This window comes from Lampetra fluviatilis, chromosome 3, assembly GCF_964198595.1.
Source record: "Lampetra fluviatilis chromosome 3, kcLamFluv1.1, whole genome shotgun sequence".
NCBI lineage: Eukaryota > Metazoa > Chordata > Hyperoartia > Petromyzontiformes > Petromyzontidae > Lampetra > Lampetra fluviatilis.
Window position 1 is genome coordinate 26,516,404 of NC_136277.1, and position 26,351 is coordinate 26,542,754.

At 41.4% G+C, this 26,351-nt stretch overlaps 1 protein-coding gene across 1 annotated transcript in view; it reads right to left on the reverse strand.

The window, feature by feature from the left end:
• Positions 1-2,426: 2,426 nt before the first annotated feature.
• CCDC171 (coiled-coil domain containing 171) overlaps positions 2,427-26,351 on the reverse strand; it is a 34,013-nt gene continuing 10,088 nt past the window's right edge. Inside the window, exons 12-25 of the mRNA XM_078885940.1 lie at positions 25,195-25,284; positions 23,313-23,513; positions 21,375-21,542; positions 19,841-20,029; positions 18,478-19,024; positions 18,187-18,306; positions 17,767-17,993; positions 17,378-17,548; positions 16,617-16,808; positions 16,164-16,309; positions 15,658-15,712; positions 10,729-10,851; positions 9,933-10,076; positions 2,427-3,275 (exon numbers count right to left, since the gene is read on the reverse strand). Coding sequence (XP_078742066.1) covers positions 2,970-3,275; positions 9,933-10,076; positions 10,729-10,851; positions 15,658-15,712; positions 16,164-16,309; positions 16,617-16,808; positions 17,378-17,548; positions 17,767-17,993; positions 18,187-18,306; positions 18,478-19,024; positions 19,841-20,029; positions 21,375-21,542; positions 23,313-23,513; positions 25,195-25,284 — 2,679 coding nt within the window. The 3' untranslated portion in view covers positions 2,427-2,969. The remainder of the gene's footprint in view (positions 3,276-9,932; positions 10,077-10,728; positions 10,852-15,657; positions 15,713-16,163; positions 16,310-16,616; positions 16,809-17,377; positions 17,549-17,766; positions 17,994-18,186; positions 18,307-18,477; positions 19,025-19,840; positions 20,030-21,374; positions 21,543-23,312; positions 23,514-25,194; positions 25,285-26,351) is intronic.

The window sequence follows — 26,351 nt, forward strand, 5'->3', positions numbered from 1 at the left end:
GTTGTGTGGATTCTCAAGACTTGGGATTTAGAAAGAAATGCAACCAAGAATGAGTTAAAACTTCAGACATTTGCATCTAAGACTGTCAATTTTGCTTTAATTTTGTGAAGTTTTATTTTTTCATCACTTGTTTCATGTGCATGACAGACCATTTATTTAATTTTTTTCATAAACATTCCACTGAAATTATTTTGAAAACTGATCAACTGTGCGAAAATATTTTGCGGATAACATTTGGCAGATAAACTTTTGCTTTAAGTGAATTCGGAGGCGTATTCCTGATGCCCAATTTGTAAAATGAAAACCCAGCACCACAAATTGCATTAAATGATTAAGTAGCTTGATGTAATACTGTACTTAAAATATGACCGAGGAATAGCGGTGGAATATTTCAACGTTAATTGTATATTTCAAATAAAAGATTTACGAAGCAAAAAACTGCTTTAAAAATATAATTTCACTATCTGCTAAATAAGTAATGTATTTAAGTAACCCTTTGGTGACCTATTAAGTACGAGTTAGATGCTATAATTCCACTAACGTCATCTTAAGTGTAATTTTCAACAGTAATGGAAGATGACCAGGACACATAAAAAAAAGCCACGATCAAGGAAATGCAGAGTATCGCCGGCTCTCTTAAGCAGCTTACGGTGCGTGGAGTGTCATTTATAAAATGGCATTTACTCTGCCCACATGCTGTGCCTCGCTTCATCTCCAACGCCGGTCGTCCAACGCGTGCGAGCGATCCATCACGGCCAAAGGTGTTGACCAAGCGAAACCGGATCAAACGGTAATGGCCCTCTGCTCGTGCAACTGTCAAATAAAAATGTAAACTCAGGAAATGTTTTAACATTGATCCACTGTAAATGCAAGGGAACGCCATCTGACACTTGAGAACACGCCCCCCCTCCTTGAGCTTTATTAGGTCACACTGCCTGAATGTGTCCTTTTTTTTTGGTCCTAAGCAAGACAGGTTGACAATGTTCAGCTTGATGCTATGATCCTCCTACTTAGCATTTTTTTAATGGAGTGCACTTATGCAATTAATTGTCCGTTATGCATTGTAAAATATTGACCAGCGCATTCACATCGTTGGCAAGTCATAATGGGAAGCAGTTGAAACAAGACCATTTGCCACATTCTGAATCGCGATCGGTGATTGAGAGACAAAAACAGTACCAATCTGAACCATTGTAGTAAATGTGAAATACTACATGTCCATAAAGATATTATTATGAAATAAATACCAGCAGTTTTAGTTAGGTTGACAAATATATGCACACAAAACTTGATTGATGAATATTTTACCACGAGTTCCATCCCTCTCTCCATATTCCACCACACGCCTAGGAGATGCAAGTCCTCGGTGCTTTTCAACATATCGAGTGTGATTGCTTGAAATGACTGCCGTGTTGTATTCGATCACTCCAGCATTAGTCACACAAACTACGGACTACATTATGAATATATTGCCAACATTTTAACCGCACAGTTAAAAGTACTGCCCGATTATAATTATTTAACAATGGATGCACACCCTGCATTCCTACCTGATAATTTTCAGAGGTTGTTGAGCCAACAGCATGAAAAAGATTAAGGGGTCCATGTCTGCTGAACGATTTCCCCCACTGGGCTTGTCATGAAACTTTTGAGAGGCAAAGCTGCTGGCCTCCCAGCCTGTACGGTCTCTCCTTATGGTGGCTCTGCCAGAGCAAATGAGGTCAGGCCGTGTGCGATGAACCGTGTCTGCTGCTGATTAGTTTACTGTTGCAAAGCCGTTAAAGGGATACAGGGTGGCTTGGCTTTTATTCACCGAGCATTTATTGCTTGCTTAGTGTTGTTTAAAGATAATTTGGGGGTAGGTGTCATTTAGCCCTTGCAGGCTCGCTGTTCTGGGTAATCGCCTTGGGAGAATATGACATTTCCTTTTACACGCACCTATCACTCTCAGCGCCACTTACACTGTTTATTTTCTAACCGCTCGGATTAGTACTTGAATGTTGAAGGTAGGCATCTTAAGGCACTTAACCTCAACATTCAGTTTCCATTTAAAGCTTTCGTGACTGCAGGGATTCATCTTCTTGGTTCTTTCGGTAAAGTCACGTAGAAGGGAAATACGTGACTTTACCGAAAGAACCAAGAAGACTCAACATTCAGGTTAAGTTCTACAACAATCAAGATACTTAAATATATATGCAAGCACACAGATAAAAACAATGTGTCAGAAATTTGTATCAAGACACCTATGCGTTTAATGTATATATGAATGATAAGTTCCCAACAGGGATATTATAAAACCAAGAGTTGTTTCTTCAAAATATGGCCAGAGAAAGCCAAGGGAATTTGTTCACTTAGACCAAGAGAAATCTCCACTAATATTGACTGTCATCAGATTACAGTATTTCTGTTAGCAATGTTAATACAAACAAAACCAAAGTGCAAATAATTTTTGAAATAATATTTTGATAAAATCAACATACAAAACACTATATAATGTGAAATCCTCTAACAGCATTGTTGCAAACTCTAATTGGATGAGTAACTGCATAAGCATTGTACTCCATTGTAAATGAAATATCAGATCAGACGTGTTTTTTTAAATGTGCCTAAAGAATGATACATAAAACCACTTAAGCCTTAAAATTTAAATTACATACAGTATTTGAAATGTATCAATGAATGGCTGATAAATAAAATACTTTAAATGAGTACAAATACATTGTGTACTCGTTTGCTATTACACACATGAAGGCATATACTGTCATCACAAGACATCAAAAACCAGTCATAAATTATTAATTTGACCTGTTACGGGAAAAATAACAACCATATCCTTCTGCCCTGCCAACCCCCAAAATAAAATAAAAAACAAAAAATAGAATTGGTGATTTAATTTTTTGGGAAAATTATCAAGTTTACTTCTGAAGCCTTTATTGTTCTTCTGGATGACAACTGATCGATGGGCCTGCCTATCTGAACGGAGATCGCCTCTGGCTGTGACGGGTGCCAATACTCCGGGCCGTGGGGTCGGAGCGAGCGCGTGAACGGGGGCGGCCACCCTCCGACGCGTCGCGCTCGGAGCTGCTTAAGCCAACGTGCAATTCCGCTGCAGGAATGGAGTCCCTGGGGAGTCCACGGCTGCCCTCCAGTGGCCCAGTGTGATGCCCTGCCAAGCTGGCCCCGTGAGCCTGGTCAGAGCCACGCGGCACCTCTCCTGCACATCCCCGCTCCAGCTTGCTGACGCTCCGCCACGCGTCCACACATGCGTCCGTGACCTTTGCAAGAAGTGAAACATTTGCCGCGTTAAGCACAAGGATACAATCCGAGTCGTTTATTTTACATTTTAATGCAATCGGTTTGCTTAAGGCAAAAGAGAAGTTACGTGGGGTTTTTTTGGTCATATTTGAAACATTCATATTTCATTCAATATATACGTGAAAACATGCAAGTTGATTTAAATGTGTATTATAAAACCCAATTGCATCGTATATCATTATGTTAAAACGGTCTTCAAATAGTGCTGTAATCAAAGAAATGCAATGATTACGGCAGATAATTGTATCAATAGCTGATGATGGACCAAGTGTGAATAGATGCCATGCTATTGGGAGTGTGACAGAGGATGTGACATACCCTCATTCTTTCCTCTGCCACTGTGGGACACAGAAGACAAGAGAGAACAGGGCGAGACTACATCCCCTTTTCCAGCCTGCGCCTATCTATTCGCACGTGGCTGCCCAACTCCGAAGTGCCCGTAACTCGATGTCAAGGCCTACCACGCCCCCTCCACTGCTGAACACCCGGGCACTCAGAGCTGTCTAATCCCTCCAATTACGGGCACCTCGACACTGGTGGAGGCAGGCGACTACAACATAATTGGCAAGATGGTGTGAGAGCTGACAGGAAAGATCTTCTGTCACCCGGAGCAGCTCTATAACTCATGTGGTCTTGCATAGTGTAAGATCATTGTACACAGGTGTTCGTGTTATATTAATCAGAGTTGAGAGAATGTTTTTTTCTGACGTTGGGGAAAAAAGTTTTATTTAAAAAATGTGTCAATGGTAGATGACACCTTCATGTTATAAACAGGATTGCAAAGGATCAAGTGTTAAAATAAAGGTCGTAAAGTCGTATTAAGACCTTACACCTTCGGAAGAAATAGGATAGTATAATTGCAAAAGTCCACAATCTCCATGGCGTTAACTTTTGTATGACCTCCTTTACCATTGATCTAAGATAATTTGATAAAGTACTGAACTACTGCACCTCATTTGATATGACTCATTCCACGCTGGTGTTGCAAACAACTTGCTGGATGAGGTCAATCTCTGTCCATTTTGAGTCATTTGGCAGCAAAACAAACACGTTTGTCCATTCGCTCCAGAACAACATACATAACAGACAAGCGTGGTATGATGACTGCGGTCTGACACGTTTGCTTTGAATGTATCAAACAAACAGGTCCTGTACAGGTGAACAGCGATGCATTATGTATGTTGCACGAGCTGCACTTTAAAACAGAAGCTATGAAAACATCTCGGTAGCAGGCTTTTATCCAAAGTGACATATCATCTCCAGGCCCATCAAGGAGCACTAGAAAGCTTTCAGCGGCCACTGGACTCAATCCTGCTGTCAAGCCTGCTGCCTCTCCAAGGGATGGCACTCATCCGAAAATGGCCCTGTCAGCAGCTTTCCTGCTTTCCCTATTAGCTTTTAGCGGGAAGCTCACCCTCCTGAGCAAGATGGGGAGGGGGGGTGTCAGCTACTTCTGACACTGATGGGCACGACGGCTTGGGACAAGGACCTAACCATCTCCTTTGGAGGATATTTACCGGTATCCATTTTCAGGATTTGCAACATCAGGAAAAGGGACGATCATCATTCATCCATTGCCTCACCAGCCCACTACATATGTGCCTTTTGGGGCATTCTAGTGACCCCACGAATGTGACCTCAACAAACAATATAGCCGTAGTTGTGCAAATAATGGGTTTCATTGGTTTTCTCCTTCTTTGTTACTGCCATTAAGGGTGTTTTATCCATACCATATAAGAATCAGTCTTCTAAATGTCAGAAATTATTGTGTGAAATGTTTGGAAATTGTTTTGATGCACATAGTTGCTTTGGAACAGAGCCTAATTCCTAAGAGGCACTGTCGTCAGCTTTTACTGGATTTATACGAGTTTATTTTGGCACAACAAAATTCAATTTACGAATAACTTTTGACCCACAAAAGGCTTATTGTATTAATGGAACAAAGTAAGTTTATTTTAAATATGTAACCTTAATGCAGATTTTAAACATGTAAATGCCAATTAATTGCAGTCTGCTAAATGTGTAACATTAAAAAAGCCAAGTACAATTAATTGCAGCTTTCGATGTCTAGTTTGGTAATTAATTTGTATCATACCTCGTGTTAATATAGCTTTAAAAAGTTTATTTTAAAATCTTGTTGAATGACTGATCAAACATATGCACAAGGGAGCAGAAAGTTGCGCAAAGTATCTGATCATGTAAGCTACAAAGAGTTTATACTGTACATTCTAATGCAGCCACAAATGTTGGCAGTCGTGCAGTATGTGGCTGGTACAGAGGCGCACAAGCTAACCTCCACTGCATTCCCTTCCAAATACAATGTATTATGCTCTCCCACTTCCAAATGTACCTCTTGAGAGCGTATGTAAACTGCAATATTTTTTAAGATACAAAAACCAACATACATTCAATGGTCCGTGATATAGCGATGGTTCTTAGCTAAACTCCTAATGATCTCCGAGTACATTAGACAAATTTTTTTATATCTTAAACAGCTCCATTAAAATGAACACAAGAGAGACTTTCTATATATATTTTTTTTTAAAGAAGAGTTACCATCTTTGATCATGTGGCAAGATAGAACAGTTGTGGTTACGTGTATTGCAACTTCATCAGCCACAGAATTTCCTTTAATCAATGCTGGGAACCCTAGGTTATTCCCACGGTACAAACATTATTTCCTGGAAATGTCAATGAGCTTGATTGACAAGGTTTTTACAGCTGTAGATCTTAACCGCATTGGTCAAAGGCTAACATAAAAAACATCAAGACTTCTGCTTTGTAAACTTTTTCATTATTTGTGCATTTTACTCTGAATTTTAATTATACAGGAAAAAACTAAGCTTTTTTTCAACTTTACATATTTGCTGCACAATGTACTGTTGTCTATTTGACAGAGGAATTCAAATTTTAGCAATTCAATTCTTTCACAATGCGGATGGTGATTTCTGCACAAAATTGATGGGAAAGTCCATCAGGCCACATTTTTTCAAAGGCAATTCTGCTGTAACAGATCACTGGGGAGAGAGGATTGGGAAACATTACCCAGGAAAAGAGTACTAAGTTTTAAATTTACTGTGTTTAAGATTACAAATGAGTCCTTGGCCAAATAGGAACAATTACAGATGTACATTACCAAGGGATCACATTGGCAGAAAAATAATGATTTTTTTTTACATCTACAGAAGCTGTATTGAGCTTAAAGAACATTAGATTTGCAAATCAGCTGCAAATGTGTGACCCACTTGGGGTCTACGTGTTTACCGAATCAACAAGAGTTTACAAAACGCACAGAAGATGCTTAAATTAAATGTCTACACAGCACAATTTTACACCAAAATAAGATACGAAATTGTAATGTTCCACTGAGAAATGCATAGCAATATAATTAATTTCTAAATCACGAGGGAAGTTTAAAGGAGTGGCATTTTTTTTCTTGCAGGGCAATCCCTTGTGTAAATTTTTTTAGAACCGCTGTTTGTGTTTAGTTTCTTGTGCTTCCCCCGCACCCCCGATTAGCACGGTTGACTACGTACTGTGCAAAAGAGGTTATGCATACACACATTTCTTGGCGTTGATGTACATTCTGCATTCTCGTTTAAGCATTGAGCATGTTTGCCTGGTTGTGTTTATGCCAGGGCGGTTTGTCTTGTCCTCCCCACTATCGATAAAAGCCAGCTCCAGCTGCCATAGTGAAGGCCTGCCATGTCCCAGCTTCAGCTGTACTCAATCCCCTCCTCAACTCCCTACTCAAGCAAAAAAATTCAGCTTCCACGTTATTTTTCAGATATTTTTTAGTCTTATTCATTAAAAAAAAAACATTTTGCCATACACATTTATACAACTTAAATTTGAATACTCATATACATGTCAATTACAAGCGCCCATATTTATACTCAGAAATTTAAAGGTTTTTTTTTTATTAGGCATCCTCCAAAAAGAAACGATGCACAATATCCGTGCTGGTATACCACAATATTTAACAAATGCGAATAACAGCGACTGCTTGTGCTCTTTATGAAACAGAGTATGTCTGAGCTGGCCATTATCATGAATAATCAAAAACATAATCCCCTCTTTTACTTACCATTTACGGTGTTTTACTTCACAATAGGAAATTTATCATTTCAAGTTTACCAGCTTGCATGAGCAACCCAACGTTTGTGAAAACCGAAACACAGAACCATGGAGTGCTATCGCTTGTGCAACTTTTGTATCTCTAGCACTCGTGCTCTTTAATACATATGTAATGACAGGGTGTTACCTGTCGGCCTGAAGGGTTAATCGCAGTTATGGGCAAGTTACGTAATGTCTAATTATGAGGGGGGCGTATCTGGAGTAAAGGTGAAAGGCGGAGTCAGTCGGGAAGCTCCGGGAACCTGCTCGAAGGTTCTGGAAGGGGGCGTGGCCGGAGGCGGGGTGTGGCTGGAGGCAAGGCTTGGCCGCGCCAGGGTGTATATAAGGGGGACCGAACCAGAGAGACCGAACCAGAGGTTTGGTCCCAGAGATTCGGTGCTTTTGTGGGTCTTGGCTGCATCGCTGTACGCCGTCATCTCTCTTCGTCGTCCGACCACGTGATCGATCTTCTGCAAGGCTCTCATCGTCGCTGTCGCTGTGCTAGTCGGACAGCTGTGTAGTTGGATGCCGACAATGGGGTTGTGTGATAGGGTCGGCTACGTGTAGCTGCATTACATAAATGTATCACCTAGTGTGCTCCTAATAAATAAGAAGCCTTCTACACGATGTGTCTCGGAAGCCGCTCACTACATTTGCAGAATACAATTTTAATAAAAAGAAGCAGAACCCACCTGTGGCGTCTTTCGATGACGATGAAAACGAGACACACGACCTCCAGACAGCACCGGGAACCGCGGTCCCGGTTATTGAAGCCGCGGTGGAAGAGTTGGCTGCACCAGAGACGGCGGGACTGGGGGCAGCCTCTGGTGGAGCGCTGCATAGGACCTTGACATCTATGCTCAGTCAGGCAGCCAGCGCAGCCCAAACTGATTTGGATCTGCATGTTCAAGGAGTGTTGCCGCATACAGGGTGGCGCCTTACACTTCCACGGGATTTTCGCCTTTTTTTCTCATGTACGGGAGGGAGTGTGAACCTCCTTTGGAGGTTCCATTGGGTTTGTCTGAAAAAGAGAAAATCTAATTTGCCTGTGCCTTGAACGTGTTTCGGCAGCTCGTGAAGTGGCAAAATAAAACACCACCAAAGCACAGGCGGCTAACGAACGGAATGCGGGGCGGCGGGACAATGTGTTGCAATGGGTTGTGGGGGATCGGGCATGGTTGCATGGCCCGCAAATGCCATTCGGAACGTCCCCTAAGCTACATCGGCCATGGCAAGGTCCCGTGGAAGTAGTCGAAGTCAAGCGGCCGCAGTGCGTGCATATACGAGTGGGCCGTCACCGTTGGTTTGTTCATCCGTCGCGGTTGAAGCCTTATATTCCTCCTCGAACTGACACGTCATCTCCAAATTGTGTACGGCTGATGTCTGTTATGTCCGACGAGCCGGAGGAAACGCCGATGGAGAGCGTGCGTCAGGAGGATTCTATTGTGCCGCCCACAGCTTCTGAACCCCTAAAGGTCGGCGGGGCCCGTGATCTCGCCGAACGCGAGGAGTCGCTGACTGCGACTGGGCCCACAACGCCTGCAAAGCCGGGAGTGGAACCGCCTTCTTCGAGTTTTCGGGCAGAGCCCACATCTTCGGTGAAGAAGGCGAACATTGTCCCCATGGATGGACTGGCGTCGAGGACTCGGTCTAAATGTTTCAGATTTCGTTGCCAAGAACATTCCGTTGTGTGTATGAGGGGAATTGGGGGGTTGCGTTCTCGTGTTATACGGAAGGGAATATCGTCTTTTCCTCTTCCTCTCTGTTCCTATTTTTGCCTCTTCTCTTACCTTCCTAAGTTGCTGCTTGGCTTGGGTCCTTCTCTTGTCTTTGCCGATCGTTCTGCCTTGTAAAAAAAAACATTTTGTTGGGTTTGTTATTCCAGTTTATGGCGGAACTTTTTCTGCCTCACGTGTTTTTGTTATCATTGTTAGCCGGGACGGCTATATTTTAAACATGGCGGGGGGGGGGGGGTGATGTCATGACAGGATGTCACCTGTCGGCCTGAAGGGGTAATCACAGTTATGGGCAAGTTACGTAATGTCTAATTATGAGGGGGGCGTATCTGGGGTAAAGGTGAAAGGCGGAGTCAGTCGGGAAACTCCGGGAACCTGCTCGGAGGTTCTGGAAGGGGGTGTGGCTGGAGGCGGGGTGTGGTCGGAGGCGGGGCTTGGCTGCGCTGGGGTGTATGTAAGGGGGACTGAACCAGAGGTTCGGTGCTGTTGCGGGTCCTGGGTCCTGGCTGCGTCGCTGCTCGCCGTCATCTCTCTTCGCCGTCCGACCACGTGGCCGATCTTCTGCAAGGCTCTCATCGTCGCTGTCGCTGCGCTAGTCGGAGAGCTACGTAGTTGGACGCCGACGATGGGGTTGTGTGATAGGGTCGGCTATGTGTAGCTGCGTTACATAAATGTATCGCCCAGTGTGTTCCTAATAAATAAGAAGCCGTCTACACGACGTGTCTCGAAAGCCGCTCACTACACATAGGTTACTTTAACTCTTACCTGGCCTTCTGCCCTGAGGCAGGCAGTGTGCAACTCGCCCTTGAGCATAGTGATGTGCTGTCTGTGGGAGGCGATCTCTTTTTCTAGGGCCGATATCCTGAGCCAGGCAGCCTGCAGCACGTCCGACACGCTTCGCACAACGCTCTACAGGGAGGCAAAAACACTCGTTCTGTCAGGTGGTGCTCAGGGACGCCTTGTCTGGACTCAAAAACTTGTCTACTCACAATCTTAAACTCGTTACTGGAGAAGGAAAGATAGAGGTTATTAACCATTGCTTATTTTATGAACAATTATATATTTTAGTGGAATATCTATGGCAAAACAGTTATTTAGTTGACCGATTCCCAGCCTACTGATGGCAACACATTTCAACTTGTAACACGTAACTTTTTACCATCAGTGCAATAATCTCCAAAAAAATAACTTAAAATTATGACTTGTGCCAAAGAATAACTGCACACGTAAATAGCCAACAGTCAAATGTATGTTTCACACATCGGCCTTTGTGACCAATATGAGCCATTAGAGGTTTGTTTGGGTTGTAATTACCAGTGAAACGTCATAATCAAATTGTAAATGTTGTGGGTAAACTCTCCAACACACCGGTGTGCTGAACGAATAACTAATTGGCATGTTTTATTTAAGTGACAAACCTTACTAATTGGCTGTTTCAGGTGGTGGCGGGTTTAACGACACATTTATATTTACATTATCTAACCCAACAAAAAACCTCTATTATGGAGTCAGACGTATACAAGTAACCAGTGCGGCTATGTCCAAGGGTGTCATGTCGTACTTGACAGATGCCGGCCTCCACGCCCAGGCAGGCCCCATCTGCAATGGCCTTCTCCAGGACCAGTGTGGCGGGCTGCAGTGCCAGTTCGCCCGTGGCCCACGACAGGGATAGCTGCTCCCTCACCTGCAGTGCCAAAGGTCAGATTGCACCGACGAGTATGCGCTTCTTCACTTGCATTAGATTATTTATTTAGAGCTACTTTTTGTTTTTAGTTTGTTGTCGCCCTTGCCCGCACCTCCGTTTGGCACGGTTGGCTATGACTGTTGCGAAAGAGGTTCAACATACATAATCATGGTGGATAACAATTGAAATCTCTCTTAAAAGAGCTTTGTTTAAAATGTAACATTATATGCTTAGTGAAAGAATACATGTGCTTTAGCAATTGAGGTTTGTTTGATACCCAAAATAAGACAATTAACAACTGTCCAAAGATACTGTTTGTTTAAAATATTTAAGTCTTTGCAAAACATCACATTCGTTTTCAGTATAAATTATGTCATAACCTCACACCTTCCTCCACTCCCTGCCGCACAGTAAGGTAATTGCCATAAACATTGGCTAATTGTATTTTTGTTGCAAACCAGTGTTCATGACAATGGTGGTGAGATAGTATGAGCCTCTGTTTCAATACTCCTGCTGACATATCCTTGTAAAGATAATTGAAAATTACCCAATAAAATTTCCTCAAGATGATTTAGACTGTTCTAAACCTCATAACCCAGACTGCAATGATTCTAGAAAGCCTGTGCTGTGTCCAAATTTAGTGTAACCACATATAAAAGCAAACATTCATCAATATTATTTAACATTTTTATTGTTACTATTTTTTTAAACAAGTGGAGGCATCACATCATTATACTGTAGTCTACATTATTTACAGCTCGTAAAACGTGACAGTACAAATCATGGCATCCCGGACATAAATATTTCCCAAACAGTCTTAATCAAGAATGTCTTTCGCAGTTTAGATATACGACGCTGACATAATATAGACTTTGAATTCCATAACGGTACTGTAATTCATTTCCTTTAAATATCTCTCTTCAGACACAAAATAAATACACAATGCATACGAACGATAATGGTTTTACATTTACCGCACCACAAATCTGAAGTACCTGAAATAATGATGCAAAGTTCTGTAAATAACTATTCCACAGGATTCACGAGTTTGGCAACATTAAAGGCCAATTCACTCCATTTTAGCAAGATTAATGCCAAAGCCACGAAGCAATATACTGATTGAAACAAAAGTTTCTGGAATGCTCAGCAAGTAAAGAAAGTGATCTTGCGAGTTACTGAATCTATGTATGCAAATGGCTGTTGATTTACACCCCACCAAAAAGTACACCAGTACCACTCCCCATGGGACACAGACAGGATGAAGTCACTGCAGGCAGAGAGACATGCAAGTGACCTACCATCGATCTTGCGCTGTGGAAATGGAAAATGTATCTATGAATAAATTTAAAGGGGATCGATTTTGCAATGCATCCCGCCTGATTATGGAGGACCTCAATTAAAATTGGTAGCTGGGAACTGCAACCATTAGACCTTGAGGAAGGCTTTGGAGAAAAGACTATAGCTCTTCCCTGCCGTTCAGCAGACGTAACGAACGGGATTTCTCCGCCAAATCTATTTCAATTTGCCATTAATGCAATTGGTTCCTCAGTTTAGAAACAGCCAAGTTAATATGAAGCCTGCATCATAATGTCAGTCTTTCAATGTTAAATTACTGCCACTTAGTAAAGGTCCCATTGATTAACTTTCCAGATCTATAATCAACACCGTCTCCCTTAGGCTGCCTGCTTATTTGTGAAATACTCTGCATATTATTTGTAAATGAGTTTTACAGTCTAGAAATAAATACCGCACACACAATGCATTTTTAAACTCGCCTGATAAACAAATGTGTGAGCTGGACAGGCACCGATAGGTGGTTTTGGCGTTGTTGTCTACAAACTCAATGACACTACAAGAATAAATCACAGCATCATAAAAACGAGGCCAGTCGCATGGGGCATTAAACTGCCACATGTTACCAAGGGGGCCCCCTCTTGGGGGCTGGATTTTCCAGCCGCTTCATAAAATGTCACAGTCAATAAAACACAACAACCAAACAATTTACAGCCCGCCTGTTGATGCACGCCTCTCGATAAAATGCTATATCATCCTTAATGGCTCTTTAACTGTTTTAAATGTGCCACTTTAAAGAATAAGGGACATGCATGTGACAGAGCTCAAAAACACATATGCAGGAATTTACCCCCCCCACCTCCCCCCCCCCGCGGTGCCCCCTGCCCCTCCCCCAAAAAAAGCAATATGTTCTGCAATTGGGTTTTCAAGACTGCCAGCCAAATTCTCAATGATGGGTATCTTAAAGGTACTTGAAAACAGTTGTGTAACTTTTGCTCCAAGTGGCATGTTTCCATTATGGTACTATTGTCAGTATTGTCTAAAATGTCCTTCATATCCAGTTCCAAAAGCTATACAACTTTTTTATGATTGTTTTGGAGTATTTGCACCTTTGTTGCACATTATATGATAAAACTATTGCAACAAAATGCATCGTAATGATTGTGTTTTAAAGAAGCACCCTTTCCAAATATTGCACGGGTTAATGTTCTGGCAGGTGTTGAGGGAATGGTGATGCAGGATAGCGTATAAGTATTTTTTTTTAATTCGAGTTGGATCGCTAGATACCAGTTATTCAGATGCCACTACAGAGAGAATGTTTGTGAACCCAAGAGAGGAGAATGTAATCGGGATTAGAGTGTTTTGTGAACTGCAGGCACATGTTGGGACCATGTTATGCAAGTCTGCTGAGATTTGTTCCCCTACACAGCATCTGTCTTTCCCAAAACAGATTGTTTGTGTCAAAACATTAGGGAAACCCATATCCACTACGTTTATTTATATAAAAATTATTTATGAAGCAATTGTTTTTTTTTATTACACGAACATAATAATTTAAATGTATGTTATAAACTCTGTGCATTGAACATTTAGTTGGCAATTACGATACGTGGAAGTGGGAATTCAGCATCCTGGCTCTACTAATAATTTACCATGTTATATTTGTAAGCAAGCAATGCTTAACATAAAACATGTTGCTATTAAACAGTCCTCAAACTGCTTCAGCTTCTGAAACATTCACATTGGTACTTGTTGACCAACTAAGATTATTTTCAATAATGCGTATTGATTGTCAGATTTAACTATTTTTTTACACCCCCCCCCCCTGAAAACCCACTCTTATTTGTATGCAACCTCATCTTGTTAACTTATTCATATTGACGATATTAACTGAAATGCATTACTCCATCTCTTACAACTGTGTGACAAAACTTTCCAAGTTTGTTCATTGCAACAACTAATAGTTCCGAAAATCAGAAGTGAGCACTACTCAATATATGTTGGTCACCATACCTCATTAGGCTCCGCTGCAGTGGACAGTTTTAAATGGTTTAAAGGGTTAACATCAAATTCACAGAAGTGCTGAGGTTGTTTTCTGGTGCGAAGTTTATGTATCATCAGCGAATGATGCACAGATGCCCTGTAATTATTAAACAGTGAGGTAATGACTTTCCAGGGTAACATCTGCGCTGGGTTTACGGCCCCCTGAAGTAATAGCGGCAGACGGACTCTCTTCTCTCACCCAAAATTAATTCAGCCGTGAGCGGTGGCTCCAATCGGACACTGTGGCTGGGAAGCTAATGTGAAGGCTGGTACTTGACAGCACTCCATTTGAAATAGTGGAAGTGCTTGTGCAGTGTACAGGGAGAGAAATGCAATTACATTATTGCCAGATAAAATGTTCCTTCACGGTGTTAAATTAAACAAGTGCTTTACTACGTACACTATGATGAAACGATCAAAACAAATCTTTCAAAAAATATATAAGGCAATTGTTGATATTTTTTTAAGTGAAGTGTGATGTGAAAAGCCTTTGACTAAATCACCCAGAATGTACTTGATCTCGTCAGATTTTCGATGCTATACAGGTGAGTGTATCTAAGTGCTTTTAAGAGTAACCGCCATGCACAAACAGGATATCACAAGACTGTGGGGCCTGGGCAGTAGACAACCGAGAGCACTGCAACAAATGCAATTGCTGTACTGTACTCCAACATCTTTGCTCTGCACCTTCACCAACCCACAATGACCGGCATGGTGACGTATGGTCAAATAACCCCCAGCTATACAGACTGTTTTTGGACCAGGCTCAACAGACTTGTGTGTGGCGATGAGTGTTTTGGCACCCTGGTGCCACGTCTTGATTTGTGGGCTACTCTGATATGTGACTGTGAAGCTGCCCAATGAACAACCATCCACATCGTTGAGGACCGTCTTTTACAACAGATAAAGGCAAATGAATCTGGATGAAGTTGTGATCAAAGTGAGCTTTGATACCTTATGCAAGAAGAAGACCCTACAACCCGTACGGTGACAGGGAGGCCCTCATACAGCAGTAGCTTGACAAAACGGCTGTACATGTAATGAAAAAAAATGTTTGGTAAAAAAAGGGTCTATATTTTTGACAATTTGTATTGCCAGTTACGAGTGTTTAAAAAGGCAACAGAGCTAGCAAAGTGATGAAACCCAAGTGACCAAATGTCACTTGCATGACGCAAGGTGCAAACCGAGGTTGTTTACTCCCGCAAAGCAAGCAGCCATGGGGTCAAAACTTTCAGCCGCTCAGCAGTGTTGATGCTGACTTACATAAAACCACCGGATGTCAGCAAGTTACCTGCTGGGAGAGAGCCTACATCCTGGCAAACGTATAGCAAAAATACACCACACAGTAACCAACTACACTGTATTATGTAGTAGTAATAATAATACTAATGTGAACATAAAAATTCGATTTAGTTCACATGTGAAACATGTGACTGAAGAAGACAAAAAAGTACAAGAATCATGCCTTACCTGCTGAAGACTTTGGTCCAGACATTTCATATAATTTGTCACATTTTCCTTACTCCTGGTTAAAGATAGATATAGTTGTTTTTAATGAGTATACATATATATATTAAATGAAACAGTGTGCACATTTTATTGTCGGTAAGAAAGACAAATAAATACTACAATTACAATACTGATTATTTATGTTTTAGGTTTACAGAAATCAGCTAATCCTTTCTGCATTCAGCAGCCATTATGACAATACAAACCATTGTTAAATATAATTTGTATTTGTTAAATGTAAAATGTTTTTCATTATTCTGCTGAAATATAACTGACTTTTGTAGCCCAAGTTACCCTTGCAAAAAAGAAAATGCATCACACGTCTCACCGGACCTTTATTTTCATCTCCTGGTTGCATAAAGGATACCACTACTGTACTGCGTAAAATGCGGCACAAGACAATCAATTTCGCTCGTCACTGTGGAACCGTTGACAATAGATGCCCGTTGGAGCAGTCCTTTGCTCACCTGGTCCTGCTGCGAAGAACATCTTCAGTGCCCTTAATGGCATCGTGCAACCGCCGTCGCTCATCCTCCATTTGGGCCAAACGACGATTGAGCTGCTGCACGCCATGCTCCTTTCTCCGCACCTCCAGCTTGGCCTCCGATAAGCCCTAATTCAAAAACAAGTTGCATTCAGTCATATCGTAGTTACATCACACGGGCATATGCTTTCAAATTTTCCACCACCTACTTACTCTAAACTTACTGCATTCACATGTGACTTATGTTATGACTTCATTTTTGCCACATTCACAACCAGTTTAAAATAAATTAACCATACGTATAGACGTACACAACATACCTTTCGCGGTCAGCTTCGTACCGTAAAAAACGCAGCATTATGACTTTTGTTACAGTTGGCGAAAATAACAGAACCAAAGTCACTGCTGCCATATTATGTGTTCTCTTTAACGGCACCTTGACGGCTTCGGCGAGAGTCTGCTCCTTTTCCGTGTCCTGGCTGGCATGCTGTTGCAGGCGATCCCCAAGCTCCTGCAGCTGGTGGGCCTGATCCCTGAGGAGGTGCTGAGCCAGCTGCTCCCTGGCCAGTGCACTCTTCAGCTCCTCACACACTCCGTTAAACTGCTCCACTGGGACGAGGTTTTGAGTCTGCAGACAACAGCATAGGTTAGAATGCAAAAAAAGGCCTGGAAAAAAAAATCCAGAAAGAAAACCACAAGACACAGCAGGGACGAGGCAAAACATCGTTAAAAAAAACACAAACACACTATTTAAACTGTACACGAGCACCACATGCACATAAACAATACACACGCTGCCATGCAAAACAATAGAAGCCAACATGTGTTGGAGGCAACACACACTGTTTTGGTTACACAAGAGCATAGCAAAAAACGGTTGTGTTTATTTTAACGTTTTTAATAAAAAACATATTTTCTAAGATGAAGTTGGTTTTCATAGTAAACGCTACAAGCTCTGTTCCCTCTAGTGCATCTTGTGGTACTTATCAGTGCGAAACAATTAGGTGAATTAACCGCTACTGCCCGACAAAACCATTACACGTCAGAATTATGGAAAATTGTTGAGATAATGGTTAAGCTAACATCAAAGAGAAAGAGCCACTATAAGTGCGGGGCTTCCCTTGGAGATAGTTAAAACTCGGAATGGGTCATGAGGTGATGTGAGGGCGTGACAGCTAATGCCAGGTGGTGGCTCACCGCTTGTCTGAGCTCCTGCAGCTCCTTCTTCAGGCTGCGAGAATGATCTGTGTGCTTTCTCAAGTCACGGGTTTGGGCAAGCTCCAGCCGGTTAGCCCTCCGCTCCACTTCAGCTGCATGCAGTCTCTCCGTGAACTCCAGCAGCTGCTTTTGTACCAAGCCCACACAGTGCTGCAAGATACACATGCTAGTCACACCCATGCAAGTTGCTACACTTATCAAACATTCAGAGTTATGAAATCAATTATATAAAATGGTAAAACTGAGTTCACAGCATTGCTAATAATGAATATCTCCCACCTAAAACAACAAAAAATGTTTTGGCATTGATTTGTTTTATTTCAAAACTGGCAATTGAAGATATGTACATATATTATGATGAAATGTACCTGCATGGTGTACTGAGTCGGCTGCTCATCACCATGACCACGCGCTGTAATCTTGGTCAACCTCTGGTTTAGTAACCACGCAAGTGAGTCAGGCTCTCTCCACTCACAGTGCAGGTTGTTGGAACCCACAGACCACTCCATCTCAATGCTCAGATGGTCCAACAAATTAGCAAAGGCTGCCCGTGCAGCTGTGACAATACTCTGTCCAAGTGAGGCACCATGTAATTCTGTAAAAAGAAAATGTTATGAAACAAACTTTTCAGTAAAATACTGCATTAAAAAATGACTGCAGTTTTTTTTTTGGTCTTGAACCCACTTTCCGTCCATGCAAGTTTAATACAAAAACCCAAAATGGTACCACAACTCTCATATATTTTCTTTCAGTCACGCATGAAGACATTCAGGCTCTGTGCACTTCACCTGTTTGTTTGATGACTTGCTGAAGTTCACTCATTGAATGTATAATGGCTGTTTGCAGTTCAGGGCTGGAAAACCAGCGTAAAGCAGCGAACACTCTGTCTTTTGTCGCTTGTTTGGAGCCTGCAGCACAAAAACAACATGTATTGTACATAATCTCAGAATATCTTTATAGCATGGCTCTGAAATTTCAGTTGGAGCTGTCTGGGGCTGAGCTCTGGAAAAAAATACGATTGAGATAAATTCACATTTGGAACAAAGTATATATTTTGAAAAAAATATGGAATAACTCACTCATCTGGCCTTCACTGGGCTTGACTTTTCCAGTGCAGACCAGCATGGCACCATTATCTCCTGTACCTTCGGTCCACGTGAAAAGACTGCGGGTGGAGCCACCCAGCCGTTGCAGCCGATTGGCCCCAAGCACAACAACCACAGCCAAGCGAAATCGAAGCAGACCCTTTCTTTTTGAAGAAGACGCAAGTTTTCCCTTTGAGGCAGACGCCAGTTCATCCAATCTTGTTTCTGGTGACTTCTGCTGCACGCCTTTAAGCTCTAGTGACAAAGCCTTACCTAGGGCAGCCAGCTGTTTACAAAAGTGGTCACATTTAGCAGCCCGCTGAGCCAGGAAGAGCCGCTGGGTGGCAAGAGCCTGGGCTCGGGCACGTAATGGGATGATAGCACCCGACAGGAGGGCACAGGCTGTAAGCAGGGCAGCCCGCTCGTCCACGCCACGGGAAAGCTGCTCCTGCAGGCTCACTAGCTCTGCCATCAGGCGCTCTTTCTCGCAAGTCAGTTCGTTCACCTTCCCACGGAGATCACTTGCAGATGCTTGGCTCTTCTGTAGATCAAACACACAAGCCAGATGTTCAAAAACACCATAAATGGACGTTTAATTTATTAACACTGTCAAGAAGCCTATATTCAGTTACAAGAGTTAGGATACTTAAGAAGAATTGGGAGTGTCCTTGTTACTCTGAGTGTAATACATAAACACCATCATCTCTCTCTGAATTACATAATTGATAACAACTCCTTTTAAATAAAGGTAACGGGAAAGAATCTCCAATTACCGCCCAAGAAAATTGCGGCACATATGTTAGCTTAAAAAAAGTTTAATTACACGTGCAAATTATATAACACAACATCCAAAGAATTGAACCCTAGACATTAATTCCGAGTACTCTGTATGTGATCTCATTATCTCTGTTGGCAAAGTTAGATACCAATTCCAATACCTGGCACCTGTTTTCAGACAATGCTACCAATTAACCCAGGCATCCCTGTGCAGATATAAAAGTGTATATACAGAAAGCATGACTTTAAACCATAGATGAGATATGTGCACTGTACTTATTATATAATACATTTATCATTTAAAACTGAAAAATAACAACTTGCTACATTAAATGTGGCCCTTTCCTGCATGAGCAACGCTTGCAAGATACCATATGAAATGAAAATATGGGATTTTATTTGTGCACAACAAATTAACTTCGCGAAATCGGATGTAATTGAGGCCATCGGTTAATCTGCCAGAAAACCATTTTCATACAGCAACAAGCCCTCCGTGAAGACTTCTTTGGGGCTAACAACACTGGGAAATACAGTTTTCCCCATCAAAAATCAGAGTGGCCTTCAGGAGCCGTGGCACTACCTGCGCGTGCGTGTGCACCTCGCCCAGCAGCCGAGTGTAGTGCTGCTCCAGCGCCACCTTGGCCTTGTGCCAGCCCTCCTCCTTCTCCCGCATTCCTTCCACCAAGCGATTGACGCTGGCATCCTGCCGCTTATTTAGCTCTTTCATGGCCTCCTCTTTGCCATTGCACAATCTCTCAAGGTGGGCCACCTGCATGGACAATAGCAAATCTTAGCTGAGGCATTGTCCTATTAAAAAAAATACAAATGTTTCTTGTGCACCACACAACACGTTGGCATATTTGCTGCATTTCACAAGAAAAAATATATTGAAAAAAACGGTTTTGTACAACACATAGCATCTTGTTTTGACTAATTATATTTGTCATTTTATATTTTACCTATTCTGTAATGACTATGCAGCTTCCTGCCTGTGGGGTGCTTTTCATTTTTATGCACATTCTGCCTTGCTTGCCAAATATGCATAAATATTTGTTTATGACAGGTCATGTTTATGTAACATGTTGAATATGGAAAAGGATGTGACCCTATTCTGCCATAGGATCCACACTGTAAAAATAGAGGTTACATTTTGGTTGTGCATCATGTAAGGAAAAAATAAATGAATAAACATATTAAGTGGTGTTTTGCATGGATTTCAATTATCTCTAATGATAGCACACACTTTAGCCATCTAAGAATTTACTTTTAAAGATAATTTGTATGCTTATGAAACGAATTACTGTGCACTTAAAGCATGTCTGAGAATGTAGCTTCAAGCTTTATGCCTTCAAGCTTCTGACCCGCTCCGACTGGATATTTGTGAAAAAGAGCTTCATAGCTCATCGGATTCCTCGAGCCTAAGATTCTGATTCTATACAAAAGCCATGGCACATATAAACACAAGTTTTGCTTATTCGTGCCATCAATGCAAGTCTTCATAAAATAATACCATGTCTACAAGGTTTAACTATTTAACGTGAAAGTATAAGCACACATTCCTAATTTCAATAGTGACATGAATGCACACTATGAACGTTCAGACATGGCAACACATAATAGCTCACCATTGACCAACAATGGGTTGTTTGCATGTCAGTAAACCAAGCACAGCACCATGAATAAAAAACACCAAAACACATGCTGCGCATGCAGCACACATCACCGGCGTGAGTTTAAAATCCACCACAATTTGACACTGAGAGGAACACCACTCGCATATTGTACAAGGGCTGCTGAGGCTGTGCAAGTATCTTGTACATTCTTACCTATCTATGTGACTTTACCGAAAGACCCAAGAATATGAATTACTGCTGTCACGAAAGCTTTAAGTCAAGATTTATTCTTACATAACATGAAGGATTTAAACAATTTTTGCTGAAACTCTGTAGTCATAGCTTAAATGTACATCAACAATCGGTATCAATATCATCTCGCATTGCGATTGCAGCACACATAGCCTACCAACGTTAACAGTGTAGTAGTTTTAACGTGTGAAAGCCAGTGAGATGAAGGATTGCGGTGCTGGGCCTTCAGAGTACTTCACATTTTGTCACCTTCTCCAGGTTACGGTTGAGGTCCATTGTTAAAGCGTCCACATTCTCCTGCAAAATGCTGCACAGCTCAGCCCATGTAAACTGTCCCAGGATGCTTTTGGGAGGGTGAATCACCACGCATCCTGCCACAAGCCGCTGGTAGAGCCCATGCAGGAAGGTCAGCTTCTCCTACGCAGGGAAAAGAGGCGTCAGAGGTCGCAAACGGGTTTTGATTCCTTACCCGTACCCGGCCGCACCAGGGTCGCAAATGGGTACCCGTACCCTACCCGAAATGAGTGACAAACGGTTACTCACCAGTGACTCACGGCCTACTCGTACCCGTACCCGGCCGCACCAGGGTCGCAAACGGCTACCCGTACCCGGCCGGGTACGGGTAGCCGGGTATCAGGTAGGGTACGGGTATCGGGTACCCGGTTGCGACCTCTGGGAGGCGTGTATTGTTTATTCCATTATACAATGCATACAATTTTGGAACCAATTCGAAATTGTGCAGTAAAAGACAAAATCAATACCAATAGTTCACCACCTATAACTTGAATAAAACAAATTTTAGTGCACTTGATTATTTATTGGTGGCGGCAATAATTCTAGACTATTTAATTAATACTATATATGCCCTGTGGAATGCAGAATTAATCAGTGTAGTAATGGGAGCGGTAAGTAATTTTTTATACTGAGATGCTGCAGATGACAGAATTGTAAGATTGTAACCAGCTCCATGCAATGTAAGATTCCAAGTCTTAAAATATTATATAGATGGCATGGGTATATAAAAAATAATTTGGTGAACATTTTTTCACGGTATAGTCAATTCGGGCTCAATTTTACACCACGATCCCATTGAGATATTATTATTTTAGGAGGAACTTATTTTATAAAAAATGTATATGCCTAATATTATGCATATTAAGGTTGCTCTCTTTTTTCTCTAAGTTATCTGCCTTGTGCCTCTACAGTAATCTGCTATTCAGTTCTAAAGTGGGCATTTGGGGTCTTTTTATCCTTCTCAGCATAATTTAAGACCTCTGTTGTATCGCTGTGACGAGCACATGGCAATGGAGACATGTAGCAGTGGTAAGCAATGTGGGACGCTATGTCGCATCCATCACCCAGAACACCGGTGGAGAGGTGGCAGCAGGACAAACAGCCAGCCCGACCACACTTCATGTGTTACCCAAACGGATGGAGCAGCGTGTGATGGAAGCCCTGGGTCACGGCAGATAAATGCCCACTGTTCAGCACACTCATTCTTTACATGCCTAGCCACATAGCCTGAAATTATTACTTCAGCTCGCAACTGCTGCTATCCGACAGCAAATGCTTTTTGAGTGTGTTATCTAACCTCTACGTGAGCTCTGAACTTGTGCCCTCAGAAAATAGGCAGCTTAACCTAATTGACTTTGATTTTCTGCTACTAAGGTGTGCAAAGTGCATATAAATACAAAGCAAGTGGCCAACACAATTCTGTAAAATTACATTTGTGGCATGCTCACACTTTGTTGATTTAGGCGGCACTATAAATACATCTATTGTCATCAAAGCTATACTCCATGTTAAATCTCAACAAGGTGTAAGAAAAAGGATGTCAAATAACCAGCATTAAAACTTTACAATCGGCATAACAATTATATGGTACTTATAATGGAATCGTTAGAAAATAATATATTGATCTATTTAAGATGAACAAAACAAATCAGGACTTAATGTGTTGACTTAATGATACATATTATAGTTTTGAATACCAGAGTACTTGCATTCAAAGGTAATTTTTGGTGAGAAATGCAATGGCAAACAGTAAAAAATTCATTACAAATTGATTGCGCCTCTGCAAAAAGTGGAGATTATTCAATGAGTTGACCTTGGGAAAGGCCTTGTCGATAACCTTTTGGTGGCTTAGCGGTCAAAGAGAGTAGCATGTACTCTTAAGTTCACTCCTACCTGCACGTCCTCTTCAAAGGCTTGACGCAGCTTATTAAGCTGTGTGTAGGCATCAGCAGAGTGGGCCTTCTCCGCATCCCAACTGGCCTGCAGCCTCTGAACTTCGCTTTGCAGAGATGCCATGGACCCAACGCGTTCATCTGCCTGGGCGCGCTGGTTCACAACTTCAGTGTTCGCTGCAAGCAACTGCGCTTGCAAGTCCTGCACACAGTTAGCAATTTAATACTCATAGCATAGTACAATTTAGTTATCTTTTCATTGGCAAGACTGTAAGTGGAGAATAAACACATATATTGATCGAAATGCTGTATTAGAATATCACTACAATACTATATGACTGATATAGTTTCCATACATATTGGTCAAGGGAAATTATCAATCACCTCAATGTCAATGTGCAGATGCTTTTGTTAGGTTGTCTTATAGTTTAGTGGTCCAACACCACAATATTCCACGTGGGAATGATTTCATGGTTAAAAGGTCAATGGGTCATGAACTCGAGCCCTGCCATTCTCTGGTGTGTGTACAAATGCTGCTGTTCTAGTTATTTGCAATTATATGGAAACCAAATAATCTTACAAAGTTTCCAATTCGATACATTTTTGACCAGATTGTTTTAGAGAAAATAAATTGAGTGGCCAATGACGTTAACAAGTAGACATGCAATGAATGCAGTTATAATTTAAGAACTCTTTTCAAAGCAACATTGCATTCTTACATTTGATAGTGTGTACATTGGTTTAATATTAATTTATAGAATTATAGTATATTTGGGGAAAAAACTACATATTCGTTAATAACACTGCCTTAAAAGAAAATTATAAAATAGGTGATGTTTCGGGCAATGAGCCTTCTTTATAGCACATAAATAGAGAGGCCAGAAAGGGAGAGTTAATAGGTTTGAGACTGCACTCAACACCATGGAGCCTGATGACAATTACAATTTTAAAATGTTGAGGTGAGTATTTAAATATTGTTGTTGGGTTACCACTATACTAACACATTGCAGATGTTTTAATTCTAAAAATGTGCATGCAGTTTGAAATATAAAACACTAATTTCAGCCCTTTGTACATCAACTCCTGAGAAAAGTGATAGTTGTTTGACCATATTTCACCACACTCTTGAGTGTGGGTTGATAAAGAGGGGGCTCAGGACCAATTCAGTTGTCAATCAACAGCAATTTTAGCCATGGCTGGGAATCAATCTCAAGCCAATGGGGTTCATAGCAGTTTGCTAACCACTATACCACTGCACCAACCTCATGTGAAATATGCATGTAAACATAATTTCCTTCATTTATATGTTTTTACATAGAGCTTTACGAGACATATCTTTTTTTTCCCTACATTGTATTTGCCATCGTTAATGTATATAGCTTTTGTATACTCACCATGGGACATGTAAGGAAATGTTTGATGTATAGTTTTTTGTTGTGGTATCGCAAATGTTTGTTTTAGAGGATTATTTTATGGTAGTAGCTGAGGTAGGTGGCTCATCTTTAGCCAGAAGAATGGAGGGGGTGTACATCTGGGAATAGGTTGGAAACTCAAACAGTCCCTCATACTGCGAGCAGGGTGGACAATTCCACATCGCAGCCAGAGTAAACATTTGTCAGTATCCCCCTTTTTGTGAGTGCTTAAAACCCTTCTTGAAAGGTCCAACCTCTGCACACTGCTGTATCTAAGTGGAACAAAGTATAGAACGGGTAATGATCATTATGAAACATTATTATTGGGCAGTGAGAGTGATGCATTGACCTTTCTTGATGCCTGTAACATTTACAGAGAAAAAATATCCTCAGTGAAGGCAGTATAAATTTTTAACACAGTCTATCTAAAAAAATGATCTCTAACCAATGCTATCTGTAATTTAGGCTTACTTCCAGTGTTTTGTTGCGTGTCCAAACCAATTCTTTAGAGGACTGGCACTCTTCACTCATCTGTTCGCAGAGTCGCTTCATCTTGTCCAACTGCAAACAGAAGACCACAAGCACCGAAACATGTCATCAAATTTGTATTACAGTTGAGATAAAGCCAATCACCCAAACAGTGCTCAATGATATTCTGTACACACCTGATACAAAACAAACTTTTGTTTCTTTTTCACGAGACATCTATTTTTGTAACAGTTGTGTATCAAAAAGGCCGTAACAATCTATAGAAATGTTAAGCTAAGCAATACAAAATATATACAAGCAGGGAAACATAGTATTAGCATCACATCTCTGAATATTCTTTCTTTGATGTTTTAGAAGCTTAAAGCTTAGAATAATGCGCTATCACTAAATTTAGTATTTCCATTACGAAAATTGATACACTACCATCAGGTTGAATGGTCCTCCTCTTAAACTGTCATTGTTGCATGATTATACAAACAGACTAGAGTTAAATGTTTAAGCTGTGTGAATATAACAGCGAAGCCACAACATGACAATGTGTGGTGCCATGGGTGCAAAGAATGGTGGCAGAGCATCTATCAGGCCTGTTAGGATGTGATCCATTTCTCACACCTCATCTATTACACACAAAACCATACACTCGCCAGCATTATGTCCTCATGGGTTCAAAAATGCTCTTGAATTGACTCACAAGATGTTTTACCCACATACCAGACATAAAATACTTTGCAATTAATTCAAAACAAAGAATGTCTGCTTAAAATTCACTAAATAGCAGACATTTAATAGCCTAACTGCATTGTTTAAACTGTTAAATGAAACAATGTGCTGAACTTTTGCATTTAACTACTTAAAGGATCAATTTAATTTCAATGAGGATCACAAGTTTTTATTGCAACGCTTTTTTATTCATTAAGTATGTATGTATGCAACTGTACAGAAACATTAGTGCGCTTCCTGCAATTGCGCACGCCACATTCCGGATGACTCTGACTTCCAGGGATTACGGTCCCTAATACGAAATAAAGGCATTGATATTGGTGTAAATGCATCATCATCATTTTCACAGCAAACAAAGACGGCTCCACCACTCCACCTGCCAAACGAGGAGCAGCCACTGCCAAAGTGCCGCATCAGAG